Genomic DNA, 13,672 nt, shown 5'->3' with positions numbered 1-13,672 from the left:
TCATCGGGCTCAAATTGTGAAAAAGTGGTTCAGGGAGCATGAGACACCATTTTCACATATGGATTGGCCACCAGAATCCAGAACTTAACCCCATTGAGAACCTTTGGGATGTGCTGCAGAAAGCTTTGCGCAGTGGTCCGACTCTCCCATCATCAATACAAAAACTTGGTGAAAAATTAATGCAACACTGGACGGAAATAAATCTTGTGACATTGCAGAAGCTTATGGAAATAATGCCACAGCAAATGCCTGCCGTAATTAAAGCCAACAAAATATTAAGTGTGTGACTTTTTTGCCAGGATATATATATATATATATATATATATATATATATATATATATATATATATATATTTATTTTTTTATTATTATTATAGTTATTTTTTTTCAATATTATGCAGCAAAACAAAATAAATGAGAGGATCTGGTTTTAGACCATGTCATTTTATGGGATCAAAGCACCTTCTTCGATACCTCAATTTACTTTCATGCCGTTATACTAAATAACACATAACATGACCGCCTGTATAACAGTGTTGACAACATTCAAGTTTTGATTTCATTATATAGCATTATGGATTTATACATTCTGTTAATGGAAAAACAAGTCACAAATACATGTATTTACAACAAACATTCCATTGAGTTTCTTTTCCTAAACCTGATAACTTAATTCAGTAACCAAGAGAAGTTTTGGTAGGCCAAATGAACTGTACATCAAGCAAAGGTATGCACACTAGAGATCCACAGGACAAACAAGGATTGTTGATGCTTCATACATAGAGAATATCCACCTTTAATGGTTCATCTCCTCATAGCTGTCACAGAAAGGAATCCATTTATGCAACGTTAAGGCAACATATGAATGTAAGCATGCCGAGAGTGGTTCAAATAAACAGTCTACAAAGTCTACAAATGTAGAAATAAATCCACTTAAAAAAGGCATTTTCGAGTCCCTACAGGAAGTTTGTTCATACAGGCAGGAGGGGCTGTTCACCTTGACAAGATAACCCGTTCTATAGCACATACTACGTTGTCCCAGTTTTTACAAAAAATTGCAAACAGTGTCACTGCAAAAAAAGTGCAAAAGATGTGGAAACGGCTCTTCATCATTGGTGCTGTGAACTTTGCGATAGTTGACACACAAACCAGAACAACAGTGATTAAGGCCACAAGTATGTTTATACATTTGCCTAAAAGTACTTTGGCATTCACCGTTTCAGACTGCACAGCTAACTGTTCTTGCTGGTGGAGCTCCAGTTTGGAGACACGGGTCTGGCAGGATTCCAAAGCTTCCTATTAAAGAAATTAAAAATACAGTTAATATAAAACTGTTGATTAGCATGTCATCACTATGAAATCTATACAAGTCACACTATAAACTGTAAACCTAGCCAGACCGCTACAACTGAGGTCTGCTCTGGATTTTGCAACACTTTAGTCTAATTTTTGTGATGTAGTTTGTATTATATATCATTTGGTAGAAGCACATTTTCTACTCTCCATGGTCTCTTATTTTTGGCTTTTTAAAGTAGTTTTTATACATAGATCCTGGTTATACTTATGCAGGCCATAGACAGAGCAAATTTCTTTCCTGCAATCACAGGTTGCAGGAAAGAAAAGCTCTCTATTCCCCCATCAACACAGTCAGTGTTGAAAAAGCCGAGACTCAGTTAGTCTATGGCTGCCTTTACCTTACCCGGGAGTGCTCTGGGCTTTTTATTCATCATGGGTAGTTCCTAGGTAGGCTGAGAAAAGGGAGGACCTCCCTGAACTACATCCCTGCAATCAGCAAACATTTCCTGACTGATATCACAGTGGAGCGGGCTTTCATTTGACAGCATCTGGCAGCGTTCTCGTGGGTATAGCACCCTCCAGTCCCTTCATCCTGAGTGTCCCACTGATCCCTGTCTCTGTATTGTACAGCACCAGCTAGTCAGAGAGCAGCAGAATGTGTGTACTTATGTGACCTCTGAAAACAATTTTTATTGTGCTGTACAGCACTCTGATGTGCAAGTATGTTTTCTTCATGTATTTTTTAATAAAGAGCATCACACATCAATTTTCCCCTTTAGTGCTTACTTGAACCAAATGTGCTACGTTCATCCTGCTGAGATCTGGGAATCTGATGCAGAGGATTATGGTGATTTGGCTTATGAGCAAAGAGTAATGTGTGACCCGCTGTTACAAAGGTGAGTTAACCACCTCAATACCACGGCTACAGCATTGCTCTTGTTTTGGGAGGACATCCATGGACATCCACCCAGAACACTCCTCCTGCGTGCCCCATTGGGAGTGTATCGTGCACACTGATCACAGATCGTGGTAAAGGGCCAATCACAGTGGCCCTTTACCATGGGATCAGCTGTGTCCAATCACTGCTGATCACATGTAAAACTTGCCGGCTATCAGCATTCCTTTCCTCATGCGTTGTCACAGCGTAAGGAAAGGAGAGCCGATAACCAGCAAGTCTGACAGGGCACATTAACACTGATAATTAGGGCACTGATCATCAGTGCCCTGATTATAAGTGCAGCCCCAATCGTTCCAGTCAGTGCCCATCAGTGCAGCCTCATCAGCCCACATCAGTGAAGAAGCAAAATTACTTATTTTCATAATTTTATAACAGAAACTAAGAAAAAAGGTTTTTCAAAATTTGTGGCCTTTTTTTGTTTGGCATGAAATAAATAACCCAGTGGGGATTAAATACCACCAAAGGAAAGCTCTGTCTGGAAAAAAAAAAAAAAAAATTTGAAATTTGGGTAGAGTTTTGCATGACCGCACATTTGTCATTTAAAGTGTGACAAACACTGGAAAATTGGCCTGGGCAGGAAGTGGGTAAAAGTGCCCAGTATTGAAGTGGCTCAAGTTCCAGAGAAGGAAGTGGTATTAAGTAAAGATCACACTTTTGGAATGGTTGTGCTTTTATACACATATTGTGTTATCACTTTAAAGGGTGTGTTTTTTTTGCATGAACAATATTCCATTGATTTGACACCATCAGAAAGCAGCTGCTACTCAAACACAATTTTAAACTAGTATCTGATTAACAATTACCTGCATATCCCTGGACCTTTCATAAGCCTGATAAGCCACCTTTTCTTCAATGCTTGCCAGATCCTGTTTTAAATTTGTTGTCTCATGCTGGTGAAGGTCAGTCAGATCATTGAGCTGGTCCTCAAGTCTTTCATACCTAAGAAAGATCAATGAGAGGTCAATAAAATGGTAGAATTCATGTTCTTTAAGATTAAGAAGGTGACCAGTTGCACAGTTGAAGTTTTAGGTCTTTTTCTACACAAACCAGGCCATAGCTGCATGGTTCTATTCAGAGGCACTCACGAAGCAAACGCTTACTGAAATGTTCTGCCTAAAAAGGGTCAACTACTAAGAAAAACAGACCAAGATATCCTCTATACCCAATTTTTTTATCTTCAGTAGCTGAAAGAAAATGTTTCTAATTGGTGGTTACAAAAACTTTACTTTACACACATGGCAAATAAATTTCAATAAAAATACAGATTCTAAAACAGAAACACAGATTTTCAGTGCTATCTTTCAAAGTAAAAAACTCTCCATATGTTTTTGCAGACAAACATTTCATATGGTATGATGCAGAATGTCACTTAACCACTTGCCGACCGCCGCACGACTATCTACGTCGGCGGTCAGCCCCTCACAGGCAAAGTGACGTAGGGCTACGTCGCTCGCCTGTGAGGGTTTAGGGAGCGAGCGCGCGCCGCCGGAGGCGCGCTCCCGCTCCCGCGTGGTCACGGACCCCCCCGCGCGTGTGACCGGCGGACCCGATCGCCGCCGGCCACTCTGCGATCAATGGGGGAGAGGGAGAAAGTCAGGCAGCTTGTGTAAACAAGCTGCCTGTCATTCTCCTCTCTGTATGAGAGATGATCACATGGATCTACTATGTAGATCCATTGATCACTCTGCATACAGTTGAAGCCCCAGCCAATCACAGTTAGAATCACGCCCCTAGGGACACACACAGCCCCTCCCTCTCAAATAAAGTTAACCCCTTCACTACCAGTGTATTTTTACAGTAACAGTGCATATATATAGCACTGATTACTGTAGAAATGTCACTGGTAACCCCAAAAGTGTCAAAAATGTCAGTCAAGGGTCCGATCTGTCCGCCGCATTGTCGCAGTACCGCAAAAAAAATCGCAGATCGCCGCCATTACGCGTTAAAAAAAAAAACAACAAAAATGACAAAAATCTTTCCCTTTGTTAGTAAACGCAATAACTTTTGCGCAAACCAATCAAAATACGCTTTTTGCGATTTTTTTTACCAAACATAGGTAGCATAAAACAAATTGGCCGAAAATATTAAAAAATTTTGATTTTTACATTTATTTTTGGGGGAATTTCATATAAAAAAAAGGGAAAAATATTGCTATTTTTGCAAAATTTACGCTCTTTTTTTGTTTATAGCGCGTGATCAAAAAATCGCACAGGTGATCAAATACCGCCAAAAGAAAGCTCTGTTTGTGGGAAAAAAAGGACGCCAAATTCGTTTAGGTACAGCGTCGCACGACCGCGCAATTGTCCGTTAAAGTCACGCAGTGCCGAATCGCAAAATACCCCCTGGTCAGGAAGGGGGTAAAATCTTCCGGGGCTTAAGTGGTTAAAAGACAAACATACATTGGGAGTTAATATGCTATCCTACTTCTGGATAGAAATAATTTTGCATGTAAAAATGTAAGCTTTATATCATACTTATGTTGAGAAAAGGCATAGTTCAGTGTAAGAATCTGCTCTAGATATTTTAAATGCAGAGAGTGTAAGGAGCAATCAGATCAGTATTTATAACAACACTTCCTCTGTTAAAGTTTTATTGGGCAGAAAAAGACTATGGTGCCTTCTTCTAGATCCTTGCTACAATACTACCTCAACTTTCCTGACTTTTGGACTGAGATGAACCTACCAAGAAAACAACCTGTATTTTCATTAGGCAGCGGATGGGATTGATCTCTGCTGGGCAGGGCCCAACACCGAGGTCCCAAAAGGCTGGCTAACAAAAAGGCACAAGCAAAAAAAATAAATAAATAAAAAAAAAAAAAAGGAATCATCCAATATTTGTTCTATGGTAGCTCTGCCAACATCACCCAGCTTGACCAACTTTGTGACGATCGGGGGAGCTAGGCAGAAATTTGTCAGCTGAATAGTGACTGCAGCCAAACAGCTGTAGTTCGGGTAGTTTGGCAGCTGTGGGTGTCAGCCATCAGAATACAATAGAAGACAGCACAGATTCATCCATCTGCACTGGATTGAGAAATCCATTTTCTTCTATTCAGCCCACAGGTCAAACAAAATAAAGCATGTATGGCCAGGTTTAGGCAGGACTTAGATTTAAATGTTTAAAAAGGCTGACAGGTTAATTTAACCACCTGCCGATCGCCCACAGTACTTTTACTGCAGGCAGCTAGCAGAATACATTTTGGCATAAACTGAAGAAATTTTTGTTGGATAGGTTTTATAGCAAAGTAGAAAATATTGCTTTTTTTTTTTTTTTTTAAACAAAATTAAATCAATTTTTTTTTTTCATTTATATATTGCAAAAAACAAAAACCCAGTTGTGATTAAGTATCACCAAAAGAAAGCTCTGTGTGTGGGGGGGGGGGGGGGGGGAGAACCTGGGATTTTTGTCTTATGGTAAAATCTTTTTCTCTGAGGTTTGACAGACACCACTCCATATCTAATTGACTCTTGGGTTTAAGCTGCCCCCTATAGGAGTAAGACACTAGGAGGAAAAAAAAAAGTTTGACTATGCCTATTAGGGCAGTCCCAGGAGGTATACTCCCACTTCCTGGTATCCAATAGAGGGGTGGGTTCTGTGTCCGTCAATGAACATCAGAGAAAAGGATTTTATGGTAAGACAAAAATCCAGTTTTCTCTTTCGTTCACTGATGGACACAGCTCCATATCTTCTTGACCCTTGGGACATCCCAAAGCAGTGTCAACATGAGGGGTGGGAAGAACACAGCAATAAACATACTTCCCAAAGGCTAAATATAGCCAACCAGGTAAAACAGGAGCCCAACCAGGAATGACTGGAGCTCACCTGACAAAAAAAAAAAAAAAAAAAAAAAAAAAAAATACACCCTCAAAGAGGATTAATCCTCTCCAACAGCAGCCTGCAGAACCTTGCGGCCAAAGCAAGCATCCGCAGATGCCAACACATCCACCTTATAAAATTTTGTGCACGGACGACCAGGTGGCCGTCTCGCAAACCTGCACCACTGACGCCTGATGATGGAAGGGCCAAGGGATACTAAGCACCCTCGTAGAATGTGCCTCAACAGGGAAAGCAGGATCCTGACCCTTAATGGAATAGGCCTGCACCACTGTCTGCCTGATCCATCTGGAAATAGTCATAGCAGACGTGACCAGCCCCTTATGGGTCCATCCGTAGGGATAAATAGGGAACCGTATTTATGGAACGGTAACCACCAGGTACACCCCGGTTGCCCGAAACACATCCAAAGAATGTAAGGCAATCTCTTTGGTGTGCTTAGGCTTAAGACACAAGGAAGGCAATACAATATCTTTATTTAAATGGAAACCAGAGACGACCTTAGGAAGGAACAACTGGCAGAGACAAAGCACCTCTGTGAACAGCCAAGTAAGGTGAACGACAAGACAAGCTGCCAGCTCCGTACCCTCAGTGCAGAAGAAAAAGCCACCAAGAAGGCTACCTTCTGGGACAATGTAAGCAGAGGAATCTCGTGAATATGTTCCAACATCGGTTACTTAAGAACTGACAGCACCAAGTTGAGATCCCACGAGGACAATGGAGACCACACTGGGGGAGCCAAGTGGCGAACCCCTTGAACAAAAGTGCGAACCACAGAAGCATAGCCAAAGGATGATGAAAGCAAACAGCCAAGAATGAACCTGGCCCCTGATGGTACCCGAGGGTAGACGCTGCTCAACACCTCGTTGGAGGAAGCCAAACTCCGAGTCACTGAAAAGGAGGGGGGTTGAACCCCAAGAGATTCACATCCGCGAAGTACGCTCTTCAAACGTGATTGTAAATCTACCTAGATGTAGATTTACTAGCTTGCAGCAGCATGATCACTACTGATTTAGACATCCTTCTAGCCTTCAGCACCTGGCTTCGGACAGCCAAGCCGTTAAAGCCAGCGACTATAAAGCAAGATGGTAGATTGGCCCTTGAGCCAACAGATCTCCTCTAAGAGGAAGTCTCTAAGGAGCATCAACGATCAACCGAATCAGATCTGCGTACCAAGACCGGCGAGGCCAGTCTGGAGCCACTAGGATGGCCGTAATCCCTTCTGCCTCGAGCCTATGCAGGAGTCTTGGCAGAAGTTCTAGAAGAGGAAAGATGTATATCAGACGATACCGGCCCCAAAAGAGCCACCAGTGCATCTGTGGCGTCGGCCAGAGGATCCAGAGACCATGCCACAAACCCAAGCACCTTCCTGTTGAGACAAGAGGCCAACAGGACCAATTCGGGAGTTCCCCACCTGAGACACAACTAATGAAAACACCTCCGGAAGAAATGTCCAGTTTATCGATCGGTACTCTGAGTTCAGACCCCTTGAGCACAATCTGTGCCAAAAAAACACCACCCCACTCCAACAGCCTGGCATCCATGGTGACCACCGTTCAGTACAGTGGAAGGAAGATTTACCCTGTCAAAACGCCGGAGAGCGAAGACACTAAATCAGGGACCCTCTCGTACCCCGGCTCAACAGGATCAGACTGTCTAGAGACTGTGGATTCTTGCCCCACATGGCAAAAATCTCTTTGCAGAGGTCTTGTGTGGACAGATTTTGGAACTCGTCCCGTGGGAGGAACACCCTGGCTGAGGCAGAGTCCAGAACAGACCCAGATAGTCCAACTAGCTGGACGGAACCAGAGCCAACACCTGGAAATTCAATTTCCAACCAAACTCCTGCAGAGTCCGCACAGTAATCTCCCAGTTGTCTGTTAGAGCAGTTGGAGACTCTGCTCGAAGATGATCATCCAGGTCCTCTAGTACTGCAATTCCCCCGCTGGTGCAACAATGCCAACACTTCTGAAAACCCGAGGGGCTGAGATGAGACCCATTGATAATGCTCCTTGCCCACTGCAAGCAGAGGAAGTGCGAATGACCGACATATCGGAATATGAAGACAAGCATCCTTAATATCGATAGAGGCCCCCTGATGTAGGGATACCACTACCGTACGAATGGACTCCATTCAAAACATCTGTACCCGCACAAAGCAGTTCAGAGTTTAAGGTCCAAGATTGGACGTACCTCGCTTTCCTTCCTGGAATTTGCAAACCTGTTTGAAAAAAACCCATGAAAAAAAATGTTCCAATTCGGAGACCAGAACAATCACCCCTTGTAGTGTCAAGTTTTACACCACACCGAATAGACCTTGCAGGCGGTCTGCAGATAAATGCAGGTTTGAAGGAAAGAAACTCTCTGGAGGAGAAAACCGAAAAAACTCGATCTTTTAGCCAAACCGAATCAGCTCATGGACCCACTTGTCTTGAATCAAGGAGGTCCACGGGTACAGAAGGAACCAAAGACCTCCTCCCCTTACCTAAATACAGGTGATGGCGCCCCTTCAGGCAGAAGAGTGCTTGTCTGCAGGTCTGGAAGGACCCACTTTCGGCATACCGGACCAGGTCCTCGTGGAACCTCCAGAGGCGGTCCTTCCAGGGAGACTCCAAACAGGCGATTCCCCACAAAGGGAAGATCACATAAGGCGTTCTGGAAAGTCTGGTCCACAGACCAGTATATTAGCCATATCATGCGCCAGAGGATCATTGCTGTCACAGACAGCCCAGAGACTAAGGGAGCCGCATCCAGAGAGGCATCACAGACTAACTGCAACCCCTGGACCAAATAGTCCACCAGTTCTGCAAAGACAGGTGGAAGCTTTTCCCCCTCCAGATCCTGACACTAAAGCTTTGCCCACTCAAGAAAGTCAGGGACAGCAATGCTATGGTGAACACCGGCCTAAGGACAAAACCGGCCACAGTAAACATGTGGTGGACCAAAGTCTCGGCTTTCCTGTCAAAAGGATCCTTTACAAACTGGAGACTCCTCCACCAAAATTCTGGTGAATTTATTCAGCCTGGTGATCTGAGAGTCCACCACAGGTGGGATTGCCTACGTACTCAGACTCCTTAAGGGATACAGTCAAAAGACCCACCGTGACTGTTTAGAGGGGCGGGGCGGGGGGGGGGATGGAGGGGAACCCAGGGGTCCGACCATCCCAGGTAGGGGCCCACATCCACCCCCGAAAGACCACCAAGATCATAACTAGTGAGTTATATTGCCTCCTCCAGGAGTAGGACTAGGCAGAACAAAAAACACCTGGCTACGCTCATGGGCTAGGTAATCAGTTTAGTAGAAAGCAGTATCAGAACTTCATAGAGGGGTGTGTGCTGTGCCCGTCAAACTCCGAGAAATTTATTTTACGTTCGACAGACACCGCTCTCCATAAATCATAACTAGTGGGACGTCCTAAAGCAATGATAAAAAGAAAATAAGGGGTGGGGCAAAATAATGCAAGACTAAACATAAGACCCCCTAACCAGGACACAGGAGCCTTAACCGGGGTCACAGAAGCCCCGTCTGAAAAAATAAAAGTTTAAAGAGAAACACCCCTCAAGAGGGAACAGCCCCTCTTAAGCAGCAGCCTGCAAAACTTTGCGGCCAAAAGAAGCATCTGCAGATGCCAAAGTATCTACCTTATTGAATTTTGTGCAGGTATGCACCGACAACCAATTTGCTGCCTTGCAAACTTGCGATATTGAAGCCTGGTGACAGACGGCCCAAGAAGCACTCAGCGGCCGAGTAGAATGCGCCGTGAAAGGGAAAGGTGGAACCTGACCTTTAATGGAATAGGCCTGAGTCACCGAGATGGTAGCCGAAGAAGTGGCCAGCCCTTTTCTTGGTCCGCTTGTAACCACAAAAAGCGAGTGACCTCCAAAAAGGACTCCGTAGCTGCCAGATACACCCGAATCGCACAAACCACATCCAGGGTATGAAAAGCAAATTCCTTGGGATGACCTGGCTTGGGACACAAGGAAGGCAACACAATGTCTTCACGAAGAACCACTTTTTATCCTTATGGACCACGAAATAGGGACTGCGAGAGGATAATGCCGCCAATTCCAATATCCTGCAGAACCGAAAGTACTACATTTAAATCCCATGGCGGCAAAAGAGACCTTACAGGTGGAGCCACATGTCGAACCCCCTAAACTAAGGTACGAACTAAAGAGTGCGTGGCTAGGGGTTGCAAGGGCAGACACCTGGCCCTTGATGGTACTTAAGGCCAACTTCTGATCAACGCCCTGTTGAAGAAAGATTAAGATCTGAGCCACAGAAAAGGCTAGAGGATGAGCGTCAATTGGCTCACACCAAGAAATGTACGCTTTTCACAATTGATGGTATATCTTGCTTTGAAGACTACTTCCTCACCTTCACTATAGTAGGGATCACTGATCCAGACAGACCTGTATCCCTCAGTACCTGGCTTTAAATAGCTAAGCCATTTAAACCAGCGACTAAAGCAGGATGGTAGATCAGCCCTTGGGACAACTGGTCTTCTCTGAGAGGAAGCCCCCAAGGGACATTTACAGCCACCAGGATGATTGGAAGAGCCTCGCTCTTGATTCCTCACAGGAACTGTGGAAAAAGCCTGAGCCAAGGATGATACTGGCCTTATCGTGGCCCTTGGATGCCTGCGGCGTCTGCCAGAGACACCCGTGATCTCACCACAAACTGGGAGAGAAAACCATCTGTGTGACAGCAGCTGTAAATCACGGCCTGTGATTACTAAAGTTTGTCCAGAGAAAGGACCACCCTGGTCAGAATTAGAATCAGACCTAGGTAAATCAATTCCCTGGACAGGGATAGGGAGGACCTTAGGTAGTGCAGATATCAGCTGAACCTTTGCAGTTATTAAATCCACACAAGGAGACTAAGGACCTAAAAACCCTGAAAGGACACGCTTTGTCCCCCTTTCTGGGTACCCCCAAAAGAAAAATTTTGCAGATCTCCTTGACGTTCGCTAAAGAAGTCCACGGGGCTGAAAGATGTCCCCCCCACCCCAATAACTAGTGAGGGCAGACCTTCATGCTGAAGGAGTCTTGTCTGCTGGTCCGGGGAAGCTAGCTCTAGGCTTACCAGACAAAGGTTGCTTGGAACCTCCTGGGGAAGATTTAAAAGATCCATTTCCCTTATTCTTCGCCCCAGAAGCACAAAAGGATTTTCTATGGGCTGAGGAGGGGGATCCTCATTTGCGGCAAGGCTCCTTCCCTTTCCTTGACTGTGACAAGAAAGTACTCTTTCCCCCCCCCCCCCTCGTGATACCCTTAATGTCATCCAGGGTAGCCCCAAACAAGCAATTGCCTTCAAAGTGCAGATTAAGATGTAAGCTTTCTTAGAGACTTGGTCTGCGGACCAATTGTTAAGCCTAATCACCACCGCTGAAACTGAGACAGAAAGTTTGGACAGTACAGGATCTGTATCCAAAGCTGCATCACAAATAAAACTGCAGCCCATGGACCAACTGGTCCGCTAAATCAACATAAGCCGCAGGAACCTGCTCAACCCCCCCCCCCCCCCCTCAATTCAGTTAGGGTCAAAGACACCAGGGCTGAGGCAAAGACTGGCCGCAATGCTGAACCAGCCATAGTAAACAGGCTCTGCTTTGTCAGCCATGTCCTGGATGGGGATTCCTCTACTGGGATCATGAAAGCTTCATTCAACCTGAAAACAGGAGGGTCCGCCTTTTCCACTTTTTAAAAAGGGACTCCTCAAAAGCGTAACTTACAGCAAAATGTTTGGGGACCATAAAAGGGTAATTTTGGTTGTTACCATTCCTTAGCGGAAAACCTGTCAAAATAAGGCACATAAGGAAACCCCTTTGGAGTATGATGCGACTTATGCGTACCAAATGACACAGCCACATCCTCCATCTTTAAAGCCTCACGCACTGCAGTGATAAGTGCATCTACCAGTGGTTTTTCATTGGCTGCTGCGACCATGGAGGAATTATCCTCACTATCGGATGGATCAAGGGGTGTGATATTAGGTCCCCCTGGACAGGCCGCGTCTACGGCAGCATCTGGCTCAGAATCAGATGAGACAGACTGAGCAAGGGAAGGCAGGGGATGCTTCCTCCAGGGCCATTGCTCATATGCCACTTCCACCCAGGACACTAAGGACTGCCGTCAGTGCAACCATGGGAAGCTGGGGTTCTAAGGGACCTGCCACCTGCATGAAGGGGTTAGTGGGGAAGATGTGACCCTGAGGCTCCAAAATACAAAGAAGACCTTGCAGTATAAAAAAAACAATCTTTTGGCACCACTAAGGGATCCCCTCAAGGCTCAAGGTACCCAAAAGAAGATGAGTGCTATATAGCACCCCCTTTTTTCCTGCGCTCGGAACCTGGTCCTCAGGCTGCCTCAATCCCGGAACTCGTGCTAATATTAGGCATCCATGATGGCTAGGCTTTGCTGCCCCTTACGACCAGGGCGGTCGACCAAACACTGAAAATACAAAGCAAAGAAGAGGGCGCACCAGCCTAGCGCATTATCCTCAGCGAGTTTATTTAAATAAAGATAAAAATCAGCTACTCACAAACAATCGTAAAATTCAGGCACATCAATTCCATATATCTGGCTCTTGCCAGAAGATCAACGTCCTTTACTGGAAGCAGAGGGCTGACGCGTTTCGAGGCCGTGCCTCTTCCTCAGAGCCTGGAGGCCATGGTCAAGTCCGTAGTTTAAGCAGAGAGAGAGATAACAGGGACCCCCAAAGACTAACCCTACCGACCGGAGGAGCGCTGAGAATTCGAACCCAGTGTCATCAAGGACGCTATCCCTGTTCATATGTCCTGGGCACAGAAAGAGAAAACTGAGGAGGAGCTTTGGCATCCCCATGAGGCTTTAGTTGTCTCCAGCATCTCCCAGACTAAAATGGCCCCCGTGACATCAGGCTACACAAACATGGCCGCAAACCGGAGACCAGCCAGACTAAGGGAAAATGGCCACCATCAGCTAGAAACACTAAAGCATGCTGCCAGGATGTTTCCTGCACCCTCTGCAAGGGGACCCCCTCCGAAGGTAGGACACAAGTTTAGGGGTGACCCGCCGTGCACTCTGCACCAGTCTCAGCACTAGGACCCCCCTGCACTATACCCACACTGCAAACAGCAGGACATGCACCTAGGAGTCTCCTACACTGGGACTCCTCCAGACTACCAGGGTGGGACACACTGTCCCAGGACCCTTACAGAGTGTGGAAAGTGGGGCAGACCCCAGGAGTTTCTGCTGCATTTTCTGCACTGGAACCCCCACTAGACTCCAGATCCAGATAGGGGGGAAAGGGAGTGGGAGAAGCCCAGCTCAGTGAGGGATTTAAGGATGGGAGGAGGGAACCAGCAGGCAGTTCCGACCGTTCCTGGAGGTTACCCGTGTCCACCCCAAAGGAAACCACCAAAAAAGGAGAGAGGGGGGCTGTACTTACTCTTCCATGGCGCTGGTAACACTCCAGACAGAACTCCACCACTGAAGGGACCGCTGCGACTCAGACCCAAGCCTGGACGTAGTTGACCCTGCGAGACGTTTAACTCGCGAGCCAGCCTCTATCTGTGAGGCTATGTCACAGCCGACCTAGCGCGTA

The 13,672-nt window shown here is 45.7% G+C and overlaps 1 protein-coding gene across 1 annotated transcript in view; it reads right to left on the bottom strand.

Moving 5' to 3' along the window:
- Positions 1 to 407: 407 nt before the first annotated feature.
- Positions 408 to 13,672, bottom strand: part of TMCC3 (transmembrane and coiled-coil domain family 3) — a 144,723-nt gene continuing 131,458 nt past the window's right edge. The window contains exons 3-4 of the mRNA XM_082256976.1: positions 3,058 to 3,193; positions 408 to 1,296 (exon numbers count right to left, since the gene is read on the bottom strand). Of these exons, the coding sequence (XP_082113102.1) occupies positions 994 to 1,296; positions 3,058 to 3,193 (439 nt within the window). The 3' untranslated portion in view covers positions 408 to 993. The remainder of the gene's footprint in view (positions 1,297 to 3,057; positions 3,194 to 13,672) is intronic.

This window comes from Pelophylax lessonae (assembly GCF_965119305.1).
Source record: "Pelophylax lessonae genome assembly, chromosome: 4".
NCBI classification, from domain to species: domain Eukaryota; kingdom Metazoa; phylum Chordata; class Amphibia; order Anura; family Ranidae; genus Pelophylax; species Pelophylax lessonae.
This window is presented reverse-complemented; position numbering and strand designations above follow the sequence as displayed.